This window comes from Solanum pennellii, chromosome 4 (genome assembly GCF_001406875.1).
Source record: "Solanum pennellii chromosome 4, SPENNV200".
NCBI lineage: Eukaryota > Viridiplantae > Streptophyta > Magnoliopsida > Solanales > Solanaceae > Solanum > Solanum pennellii.
This window is the reverse complement of record NC_028640.1, coordinates 25,667,524-25,680,759: the sequence shown is the minus strand read 5'-3', so window position 1 is coordinate 25,680,759 and position 13,236 is coordinate 25,667,524. Positions and strand designations below refer to the sequence as shown.

General features: G+C 34.3%; 1 protein-coding gene across 1 annotated transcript; it reads right to left on the bottom strand.

Annotated features, from left to right (window-relative positions):
• Positions 1–4,972: 4,972 nt before the first annotated feature.
• Positions 4,973–5,961, bottom strand: LOC114076831 (putative uncharacterized protein DDB_G0271982). The gene is made up of 2 exons (XM_027916442.1): positions 5,726–5,961; positions 4,973–5,556 (listed from the first exon to the last, which is right to left on the bottom strand). Exons 1-2 carry the CDS (start codon positions 5,913–5,915, stop codon positions 5,228–5,230), a joined length of 519 nt encoding a protein of 172 aa, XP_027772243.1. The 5' UTR covers positions 5,916–5,961; the 3' UTR covers positions 4,973–5,227.
• Positions 5,962–13,236: the final 7,275 nt, after the last annotated feature.

The following is a 13,236-nucleotide window of genomic DNA, read 5'->3' as shown; positions in this document are numbered from 1 at the left end:
CCCCCCCCCCCCTTTCTTTTCCCACTAATTTGGAACAATATACATGTATTTGTATTTGTTAAAAATTACTATACGAAAAAATAAAGAAAAAAAGGCCAAACAAATGGGAGAGAAAGCAGAGATCATTTTGTTGTAGGTTATCGAAAGAGTGACGATTCCACGAGACTTTTTTGTCAAAATATACATTTTCAAGGTAAAATCATCATCATATCCTACTCCATAGTCATGTTTTCTCCATTTTCATTCAAAAAATAAGATTTGAAATGATTTTCCTCTATTTTAGATATTTGAGAAATCTTCTATAATAAATACTTTTTAGCTCATTATAGATACATTTTATTAGTTTTAAAGCATTAAAATTTGTTTTGCCATTGCAGGAGCAACATTTTTAACTACGATCCCATTAAGTCTTGTTTCTGTACTGATATTAGACTTGATCGATGGTTAACGACTAATACTGTAATCTATATTATATCTTTGTAGTCAATTATGGAAGTAACTGATTTGTTCTTGCTGGTGGTGATTATATTGGAGTATGGAGGAGACTCCAAAAATATGGAATTGAAAATTTTTTAGTAAGAATATAGTGCCTATTGTGTTACGTCGCAATGGTTCATAATATGATATGATTGCAAGCCTATTTGAGGCCGATGAGTTAACGTGCAAGGGAAATGACTTGGTGATTAGCTATAAAATGAATAGAGGGGGAAAATGAATCCCACACTCATAAAAATGATAGGCACATGAGCTTGTACATGTTAGATATTGGTATTGATGTCTCTAAGAATATATTGAGGATAAACGTCAATGTGAGACCTCCAATTGAACCAACAAATTCATCTAACGACAATAATGATTCGATGGGAAATGAAAGATTGGGTGATCACTAAAAGTGGAACTTGGGTGATAATTCAAATGAGAACTTGGGTGATCATTAAATGAATATACGTGATGATCCAACTAATGTTAAAAATCAGTCGGTAGATGCGGAAGATCCCGAACCCGAATGTTGTGAACAAATGCAGGGACAAATGGAATTGGGATCACAATCCAATCATTCCTTATTATATGGAAATAATTTATGTATAAACCAAACTTTTAGTAACAAGATTGAGTTGCAATTGTTATTAGCCGATGTGGCGGCAAAAAAGTCTTTTAGTTTTGCTATTGTGAGGAGTTGTACTAAATATTTAAAGGTGAAATGTTTATCTCATAACTGTGCATGGATGTTGCGGGCGAGAAAATATGAGTGTTCGGATAGAATTCGTATCTATAAGTACATTGGTGAACATAGTTGTGTCATTGAACATGCCAACAGTAGCTATATAAAAATTTCAGTCAACGTGATCGCTTAACTTTGTGTAAATATGTATTTTGATGGCAAGGGTCCAAATGTTAAAGAGATTCAAAGAGTTATATTTAATTCTTTTCATTATGGTCCAAGCTATTGGAAATGTTGGAAGGGTGGTGTGGTTGCTAAGGAAATGGTTCGAGGTACAACAAAGAACGGATATCCATGCTTATCGGCTTTTTCTTACACGTTCGAGACACTTAATGTTGGTTCTATTTATTGTCTTATTTTAAACAATAATAGTTATATGTTCATGTATTATTTCTTAGTCTTTGGTGCCTGCATTAAGGGATTTGCCCACATGAGAAAGATAATTACGGTTGATGACACTCATTTACATGGTAAATACGAGGGCGTGTTGTTGCGCGTTGTGGCATAAGATAAGGAGAATCATGTTTATCCAATTGCCTTTTGGGTCGTTGGACAAAGAAAATGACGCATCTTGGACATTTTTCTTTGAGAAATTGAAGGAGATTGTGGTTGATGAACCAAATTTGTATTTCATCTCCGATAGACACAAGAGTATCGCCAACAGTATTTTGAAAGCTTACAATCATTATCACCACGAATATTGTATGAGGAACCACGGTGAAAATATCTGCGTAAATCATCATTGTGGAGATTACCTTTATCTTTACTACTATGCAACAAAGGATTATTCTTTGGAGGATTTGACAATCATTTTGTAGAATTCAAGAACAAATGCCCTGCAACAGCCGTCTTCCTTGGGCATGATATTTGTTTTGAGAAGTGGAGTAGGGCACATTTTCCTTGCAATAAATATGATGTGATGACCACGAATATCACCGAGTAACTCAATGCTATGTTGATAGATGAAAGAGAGTATCCTGTGGCATCTATATTTGACTCAATTGCTAAGATGTTTGGAGAATTGTTTAGGGAGAGGCATGCATATATCCTCAAATCTATGGTAATCAAATAGTGCTGGATCAGGAGAAAATCGCAAGAACAAAATGATCAAGGGAGACTCTTTGTATGTGGAGAATGTAAACGGAGACGGCAATCAATCTACTGTGTTTGGTGAGGGTGTTAATGCCTATGTGGACCTACTGGAAAAGTCATGCTCATGTAGGAAATATGACTTTATCAAGATACCTTGTGCTCACGCGATGGCCACTTTGCGATCGAAACATGGAAATGAGTATGGTATGAACATATATGATTACTCTTCGCCTTTGTATAAAGTTGACGATACCTATTTGTATACATGTACTTCTATTAATGTTATCCCTCTCGAGTCGGAATGGTGTGTTCCAGAAGAATTGCGTAATGTAAAGATTTTTGCGCCCCTTGTCTACACCAAACTTGTAAGGAAAAAAAGAAAATGTGTCAAAAGCATCAGTGAGAACTACAAGATCAAGAGCAAGAACAAATGTTCGATTTGTAAGAGAACCAGACACAAGAGAACTACATGTGTGAACAACAACACATCTTAAACAAGCTTGATAGAATTTGTTTTTGTAATGAAGCTACTGATTGTTTTTTGCTACTGTAATCGAGCTTCTGTTTTTTTGCTACTGTAATCAAGCATTACTCAGCATTTTGGTCAATCTGTTGTCATCTATTATCGTAATCGCCCATGATCCATAGATCAGTCAAAAGATAACATACAATTGTACATTGTCAATATATATGAAAATTATTAATATATGAAAATTATTAACATATTAAAAATATTAATATATGAAAATTATTAACATATTAAAATTATTAACATATTAAAATTGTTGACATATGAAAATTATTAACATATGAAAATTATTAATATATGAAATTAGTAAAACATGAAAATTATTAAAATGTGAAAATTATAAATATATGAAAATTATTAAATATGAAAATTTTAAAATATGAAAATTATTAACATGTGAAAATTATTAATATATGAAAATTATTAATGTATGAAACTTAATAATATATGAAAATCATTAAAATATAAAAATAATATATGACTATATATAATGCACCGAATCAAACAATGGTTAAAAATAATCTAAGTATAACTAATTCAACTATAAATAATACAAACTAAATGAATCCTTAATGAATTGTCAAAAAAATTGGAATTTGAACTATTGTTACTGTTGTAAAATATGTATATGAAAATATGTACTGGTTGTCAAAATATATATACATCTTAGACAATCGATGCATATCTCTGTGTGGTATGTGTGTATGATCAATGAGATTTACACTCTGACATTAGTAAGGTATATTCGGGTTAAATTCGGGTTTATGTCTATGTTAAAGCATTATCGATACTGTACTAGAATATGACAGTTATATATAGACCAAAAGCAGTGGGATTTAAAAAAAGACAACAATTAATTAATAATAAATTATATTTTTGAAATTCATCTAATTAAATAAGTTTAAATAAGTCATATGATAATGTAAGAGTCCACATAAATTGGGTGTGGTGATTAGAGATGTATAAGGAAGAATTGCGGTTATACAAACAACCCTAAGAACAATGCTTGAGAAAACATAAGTATGTCGTGAGGATATGTTGATTGTATAACCACAACTCTTTCTCATACATCTCTAATCACCACACCCAATTTATGTGGACTCTTATATGATCATATGACTTGTTTAAACTTATTTAATAGGATAAATTTTAAAAATATAATTTATTATTAATTAATTGTTGTCTTTTTTAATTTCTACTGCTTTTGGTCTATATATAACTGTCGTATTCTAGTACCTGCAGTATCGATAATGCTTTAACATAGACATATACCCGAATATACCTTACTAATGTCAGAGTGTAAATATCATTGATCATACACAGACCACACACATAGACATGTATAGATAACTAGAGAGATCTATATATTTTGTCAACCAGTATATATATTCATGTAAACATTTCACAATGGTAACAATAGTTCAAATTCCACTTTTTCAACGGTAACATTTGATTATTTTTTAGTATATAAGGAAGGCGATTCCTCATAATCAACTCAAAATCCTCCATTTTTACAATGTCTCATACATCTCAAACATCCAAAGCATAAAAGTCTTACAATTGTCATTTTGGTAACCTATCGGTATTGACGATGTCACACACCGATACAAATCCAGGTCGACAATTCTTTAACTGTGCGGTTGGCATATGCCCATTTTTTTGGTGGCATGAAAATGAATCATCAACGAGTAGTCCATCAAATTTTCAAGGTGTTGCCAAATTTGAATAATTAACAAAGCTACGGGAATTTTAAGAAAATAGGGATATGCTAATGACTTTCGTAAAAGAGGTCGAAGAGCAAAGGAATCACTTGAAAGTATTGCTAAAAGATTCTGAAATAGATCGAGATCAACTTAAATAATGGTTGATTTTGGCAGAAGAAAAAAAACGCCTAAAAAGTTATACTGTGTGGTTTATTTTTTGGGTTTGGTTTTTGCAAATTTGTAATAAATGAGTAACAGAAATGTAGTGTTCAATAAATAAATTATTTCTCTATATTTGTTTCACTTTTATATCTTTTATTTTTTATATATACTGTTTTGATAACATTTATAATATTAGACATACAAGTTTATTTAGACATAGATTGATAAGAGATCTAAAAACCCTTCATAATACAATATGTATTGCCAGATGTACATTTTTGTCTTCAAAAACAACAGACCACTTTAACATTGTCAAAAAGACATGTCTTTAAATCAGGGAAAAACCCAACTATCACAAAACCCACCTCAACTATCACAAGAATCAATTGACTTAAAAAACGAATAACTACACAAATTGCCTTAAAATACCAGGGAATAACCATCCCAAAAATCACAACTGACCTTAATCACTACCAACCTGAGTAGTAATCTCCATCACAATACCCATCACGTCTATTTTCACTTCTGTGGCCAACCCTTCTTCTTCAAGCTTTTCCTCTTCTTCATTCTCTGTTGTCTTATCCTGTTGTTGTTCTTTCTCTTCTTCTCCATTTGCTTCATTTCGTGTAGTTTCTCCTCTTGTTTATCTTCATTGTTCTCTTCCACTGTCTCCTTTTGTTGTTTCTCTACTTCTTTCATCTCCTCTTGTTGTTTCTCTTCCTCTTTCGTCACCTCTTCATCAACTTCTTTAGCAAAGTATGCATCAACTTCAGCAAGATCATCATCCACTACAGTTAATGGAAGGATGTTCTCATCCACTGTTGGTGATGAAAAGTTGTCATCATCTACTGCAAGATCAGTGGCTAAGCATTAATACAAATACATTATATTACACAATTAATAAGTATATAAATTATCTCCCTTTGTTTTCCTTTTTTTTTCATTTCTTCTCAATTTTTCCTCTCGTACAAAAAATGATTTCAACCATTGATTACTCGAGGAATGCAACATGCTCACCCAGGCTTCCTTCTTTAGCAGTACTTGGTATAGAATTCTCCCCAGGTTGATTAGGAACGTATTCGTTTGAATGATCATCCTCCACATGATCTACTACAGAAGTGAGGACAGTGACACCTTTCAAACTGGCCTTTAACGCATCAATAATTGTGTCCTTCATTTCGTCCATATATGGCTTTAATGTTGCCATACAATTTTGTTTCTTCTCGAGGATTGTAGGTACTAGGTATGGATGCACAACCTAAAAAAATATAATTTGTCACGACCCAAAATGAATCGTGAGTTGCACCCACACTTACCCCCACTAGGTGGGCGAACCAACAAGTCTGAGCCCCAACATATACCAATAGTTCAACTATAAATAACAAAAATAATGCGGAAGCTCCAAAAGTTATTAAGTAACCAATTTAAATAAGTTTTCTAAAGTTTAATACTTATTATCCCAAAATCTGATAGTCATCACATAAAGGACATCTATTTCCAAATTGCCAAGTCTAAGAGTGTTTAATAATCCAAAATAAGCAAAAAGATGGTCCATGTCTGAAATTCTAAGACATCAAGACGTGAATGCGAAAATCCAGCACGAGCTAGAATTAATAGCTCACCCTGAACTCTGATGTGCTGGAGACTGGCTAGAGTTGAGGGCAAGTCGAATTCGATGGTACACTTGCTGCACTCCACAAAAGAACAGAGAAGAAATACAAGTAGAGGTCAGTACAAGGAACACGTACTGAGTAGGTCATTAGAAGAAATAAGGTTCTGCTTATTCCAGGTTGGAAGAATACTCGAATGGTATAATTAGATGGAATTTCAATGTCTCTTACATTGTTATATAATAAATTTATGTTTTAATATACTGAGATGAGAAATTAAATATAAGAAGTATTTTATATGATTTGAATACCATTAAGGATATGCAAATTGAATGAATTAAGACTTACCCTTAGGTTTGAACTTTAAGAAAATGATTATAGAATTAGGTGAATTGGTTGGTATATGTTAGACACAGAATAATATGAGTGTTTATGGGATTGTCAACTTACACCTTATGCATATATATATATTTGATAGATTGGAAGGGTTCGCAGGCAATAAGGAAAGTAAAGGCATTGGAGAAGTAGTTGCTTCACTCCGATTCTTCGGTGGAGGTAGGTTATGGTTTATTTCTATTTGATAGATAAACTCTCAATAGAGATTGATATGTATTAAGTGATATTGTAAAGTCTCCTATGTACTTGATTGTGTGGTTGTATGTCTTGATTGTGTGGTTTGTGCTTGGCCTAAAATTATGAGATTGTTGAATTTCTAATCTTGAACCCACTCTAGTAAAATGACGCCTTGAATAAAGAACACTTGATGAAATAAAATAATAAAAATATTGGATCGGAGTGTCACGTTCCGACACGGTATTATTGGATCGGAGTGTCACGTTCCGACACGGTATATGGGATCGGAGTGTCACGTTCCGACACAATAACATTAAAGGAAAGGAATCTTGAAGTAACTTAATATACTTAACCTCAAAGAACCTATCTTTAAAAATAGTATGGTGTGGAGGCATGAGTCCTCATAGGTGTGCTTGATCTTGTGATTGATGGTGTACCTGTTATGGTGTTGTTGTCAATTATAAAGGTGGTAAAAGTGACCCACTATTATTTTTAATATTAATTCTTTAATCATCAAGTAAATTAATTGTGAAGCAACCCGACTAATTACATATTGCAGTTACAAATAGTCCTAAAATACCCAATTAGAATCCATCAAAAAAATATTTTATGAAACACAAGGCTTTAGCACTCGAAACGACCAAAGGGTCGTTACAATAGATACCAATTTACCAATCGTTTGTCCTCGAACGATCATATGAAGAAAGGCGAGGGCGAGAAAGAGTACCTGAATCGGTAAAAAGATGTGGATATCTTTCTTGCATATCGACCTCACTCTCCCAAATGGACTCTTCAACTGGCCGATTCATCCACTGAACCTTGATAGATGCAATCTCCTTTGATCTCAACTTGCGAACCTCCCTATCTATAATAGCAACATGCTCCTCCTCATAAGACAGATTCTCATCAAGAATAACTAAATCCCAACGAATAATGTAATTTCCATCACCGTGGTATTTTTTCAGCATAGACACATGAAATACCGGGTGCACTCATGACAGCCCTGGAGGCAAGTCCAATTCATAGGCCACCTCCCCCACGCGCTTACGAACTTCAAATGGTCCAATATACCTCGGACAAAGCTTACCCTCGCCTACCAAACCGCATCGCACCTTTCATAGGTGAAACCTTCAGCAAGACTTGTTTACCCTCCATAAAATCCAAGTCCCTAACCTTTCGATCTGCATATTCCTTCTGCCTACTCTGAGCTGCTAAAAGCTTTTCTTGAATAAATTTCACTTTTTCTAATGATTCCCTCAAAAGATCAGTACCCCAAGGTCTAACCTCAAATGCATCAAACCAACCAATGGGAGACCTACATCTCCTCCCATACAGTGCCTCAAATGGGGCCATATCGATACTTGAGTGATAACTATTGTTGTACGAAAACTCTGCTAAGGGTAAGAATTTATCCCAATGACCACCAAAATCTATCACACACGCACGAAGCATATCCTCGAACACTTGAATTTTTCGCTCAGACTGCCCATCGGTCTGAGGGTGAAATGCAATACTAAGATCCAATCTAGAAGCTAATTCTACATATATGGTCCTCCAAAACTTAGAAGTAAATTGCGTACCTCTATCTGATATGATGGAAAGTGAAACTCCATGCAATCGAACAATTTCTGATATATAGAGTTTGGCTAACTTCTCTGCATTGTCAGTCATCTTGACCGGAATGAAGTGAGCTGACTTAGTTAACCTGTCAACAATTACCCAAATAAAATCATACTTACCCAATGTATTTGGAAGACCAACTACGAAATCCATTGCAATTATTTCCCACTTCCATTTAGGAATGGGCATTCTCTGAAGTGTCCCTCCGGGCCTCTGGTGTTCATACTTTACCTGCTGATAATTCGGGCATTGGGCAACAAAATCAACAATGTCACGCTTCATTCTACTCCACCAAATATGTTGCTTTAGATCACGATACATCTTGGTTGCACCAGGATGTATAGAATACCTTGAACTATGAGCTCTGTAAGAATAGTGTGAATCAAATCATCCACACGGGGCACACATACACTCCCCTTAATCCTCAAGACGCCTTCTTGATCAATTACTGCCTCTTTAGCCTCTCCTCGAAATACCATATCTCGAATTCGGCTCAGCTTCTCATCGGCAAATTGATTTCCCTTAATCTTGTCAAGAAAAGAAGATCTTGCCTCCACACAGGCCAAAAATCCTCCTTTCTCTAGTACTTCCATCCTCATAAAGTCATTAACCAGATTTAAACTTTTCTAGCCAATTGGCGTTTAGAAACCTTTAAGTGGGCTAAACTACCCATGCTTCCTGCTTTTCTACTCAAAGCATCTGCCACAACATTAGCTTTTCCTGGATGATACAAAATAGTAATATCATAGTCTTTCAATTGTTCCATCCACCTCCTCTTCCTCAAATTCAAATCATTCTGAGCAAAGACATATTGTAAACTACGATGATATGTGTAGACTTCACACTTGACCCCATATACATAATGTCTCCATTGCTTTAATGCAAATACAACTGCAGCCAACTCCAAATCATGGGTTGGATAGTTACGTTCATGCAATTTCAATTGCCTCAAAGCATAAGCAATTACATTCCTCTCCTACATTAGCACTGCACCCAAACCAGAATAAGATGCATGACAATAAACAATAAAATTCCTACATTCCACTGGCAAGGTAAGAATTGGTGCAGTAGTCAACAAGGTCTTGAGTTTCTGAAAGCTTTCTTCACATTTGTCCGATCATTCAAATGAAACATTCTGCTTAGTAAAATTTGTCAGCTGGGAAGCAATGGAAGAAAATCCCTTGACGAATCGACGGTAGTAGCTAGCTAAACCAACAAAGCTCCTTACCTCTGTAACATTAGTAGGTCTTACCCAACTCTTCACTGCTTCAATCTTAGAAGGATCCACCATCACTCCATCCTTAGAAACCACGTGCCCCAAGAAGGTCACTGAATCGAGCCAAAACTCACACTTTGAGAATTTGGCATAAAGCCTTTTCTCCCTCAACAAATCCAATACAACTCTCAAATGCTCCTCATGTTCTTTCCTGCTCTTTGAGTATGTCAGTATATCATCAATAAATACAATAACAAAGAGATCCAAATATGGCTTAAAAATCCCGTTCATCAGGCTCATGAAAGCAGCAGGGGCATTCGTAAGCCCAAAAGACATTACTAAGAATTCATAATGCCCATACCTGGTTCAAAAAGCAGTCTTTGGAACATCTGTTGCCTGTATTTTTAATTGATGATAACGGGATCTCTAATCAATTTTAGAGAAGACACAAGCACCTTGTAACTGATCGAACAAATCATCAATGCGAGGAATGTGATACTTGTTCTTAATAATTACCTTATTCAGCTACCTGTAGTCTATGAACATCCGAAAGCTTCCATCTTTCTTCTTCACAAATAAAACAGGAGCAACCCAAGGGGATGCACTCGGTCTAATAAAACCTTTACCTAACAACTCCTGAAGTAGGGCCATTAACTACCTTAACTCAGCTGGAGCCATTCTATAAGGGGGAAACAACCCTTATGCACCAACCTCTTAGCACGAAGAAAAGAGATAATAGAACTGGAGTGGAAATATAGTCACCCTCCCACACTAGCGAATTCGTCCCAGGCTTGGCCAATGTCACAGTTTTAGCATTACAATCTAAGATTGCAAAATTTGGAGAAAGCCACGGCATACCCAAAATTACATCAAAATCAACCATATCTAGAATAATCAAATCTACATAAGTATTGCTCCCCACAAAAGTCACAAGGCAAGACCTATACACCTTCTCAACTATCACAGACTCACCCACAGGAGAAGAGACACGAATAGGCATGTGAGGCAAATCACAATATGAATCAAGACCAGTAGCAAATGAGGAAGATACATATGAAAATGTGGATCCAGGATCAAACAATACAGAAGACATGCAATCACAGACTGAACTGGTGACCACCATTACTTTGGCCACCATTACATATTGCAGTTACAAATAGTCCTAAAATACCCAATTAGAATCCATCGAAAAATACTCTATGAAACACAAGGCTTTAGCACTCGAAACGACCAAAGGGTCGTTACATAATTAGTACAAGACCTTCACTAATTTACAAATATTGTTACATAACAAAATAATTTTATACCTTTGTATACTTAAATGGATCACCTTCGACAATGTTATCGCACTTTGTCGTGCGCCATCTAAGTAAACGGGGAATTGGCAGTGGAGAATCCAATGATTTCTTTGCATGCATATCAAGATGAGGCAAAACCTCATATATCCAAACCTGAAATTAATAAAATAACAAATAAATGAACATAAATATATAAGATTGCAATATGCATTAATTCCATAAATGATAAAAATTAGCAGAAACGCCCGGGGGGGAGCCATACAAAGCATACAATGCATTTCCTCTTTCTTGTACATGTCACATTATTTCTTCAAATTAACTTTGGTCTTCAAATACTTAAGTGTTAAATCAAAACACTCTTTTCCCCAGGGATATATCTTGAAAAACTCTAAATCATTGTCATCTTAATGTTGTTTGATACCACAATCTTAGATCGATCATTTGCAAGCAATATTGAGTCAACGAACTAAACTAAAGAGCACTTGAACTTCTGCTCCTTATTCAATCAGGAACCTTTAATCAAACTCAACAACTTCAAAATCACTAATATTCTTATTCTTCGTTACTTTATAGTAAATTTTCTCACCTTTATCAAGAACTTTTTTCATTTTTATATCGCGGGGGTATGATCAACAATTCAGATTTGTAATCAATGTAAACTCTTTTAAGACAAAATATGCAAGCTTACCATTCACACAAAACCACATCTTATGCAACTTTTTATCATGATTGACCCGACGCAACAACATGTAATGGTCCATCTGTCCATTAAACTTGTAAGATTTTTGAAGATTCCTTAAATGACCAAAACAACTACCTTCAAAGTCATTATAAGTTTTTTCATTAAGTAAAACATTTCTAAAATCATTATACAGAGTCATTCTTTCTCTCACAGAAATCTTGGATGGAAAAGATCCTAACTCATCCATGCATGTAGTGATATTATAGGACTTACCCGAGATTTCTCTTTTGCATGTTGGAAAGGATAGAGGACCATCATTCTCATCTCCATTATCTCGGCTTTCTCCACTGCTCTCTTCACTTGACTCAACATCATCAAGACTCTCCTCATAGTTGTCTGTTTCATCCATCGTATCAGAATTCGTATCAAACCTGGGTTCTTCAACAACAACTTTTTCTTTTTTGAACACCTTGTTGAAACTTGAGGTTTAGCCTTTTTTCTTGTTTTTACCAGTCTTAGGAATAGATTTTTTTACCAGGTCACTTCTAGTATTAGCCATAACCACAGTAAACCTACGATTCTAAAACAGATCAAAGTATAATAAAGAGTGCAATTAAAAATACTGTACAACAGAGAAAACAACTATCCATAACAAAAGGCAAAATTCAAAAATCAAAATACGAGATACACAAAAATTATTTTTGAAAATATAGCAACCAAATAGGGTCAAATATTTATATCCAAACAAAAACGTCAGTATAGACCACAAACATTCATCCTAAACAACAACATGAAGAAAATCATCCAGAAAAGGGGTATATTAAACTACTATAACAAAACAAAAACGAAATAGGACATCCTAAAATAGAACATGAAATAAAATCATCCAGAAAAAGGGTTTATCGCACCACTATAACAAAATAAATATCAAATATGGCATCCTAAATAACATGAAAAAAAACTCATCTAGAAAAAGGGTTTATTACACTACTATAACAATATAAACAACCAAATACGGCATCCAAAGAAGAACATGCAGAAAAATCATCCAGAAAAAGGATTTATTACACTACTATAACAAAATAAACAACCAAATACTTCTTAAATAGCCAAAAACCACCATTAAACTCAAATGAACTTACCAAAGATGAAAGTTTTGAACTTAGAGAAGAAGAAACATATGAAAATTTGACGATTAGGATGATGAAATGGTTGAACATTTGTTTAATGGACGATAAAACGGTTGAAACATATGTGGGAGAGAACTGATAATATGGGAACAAAAAAAATATGATTTCTCTACTTTCTCTCTAAATGTATGGAGAAGTGTATAGGGAAGAGAGGCGGGAGGCGATGATATGATTACTGATAGAATTGTGAAGAAGAAAAGTTGAGTATAGGAAACGTTGGAACAGCCCCAAAATGGTGTGTTTTTAATATATATAGATATATATATATATATATATATATATAAATATGTTAAATTAGAATATAATATAAAATAAAATGTATTGAGATTATAATATTTT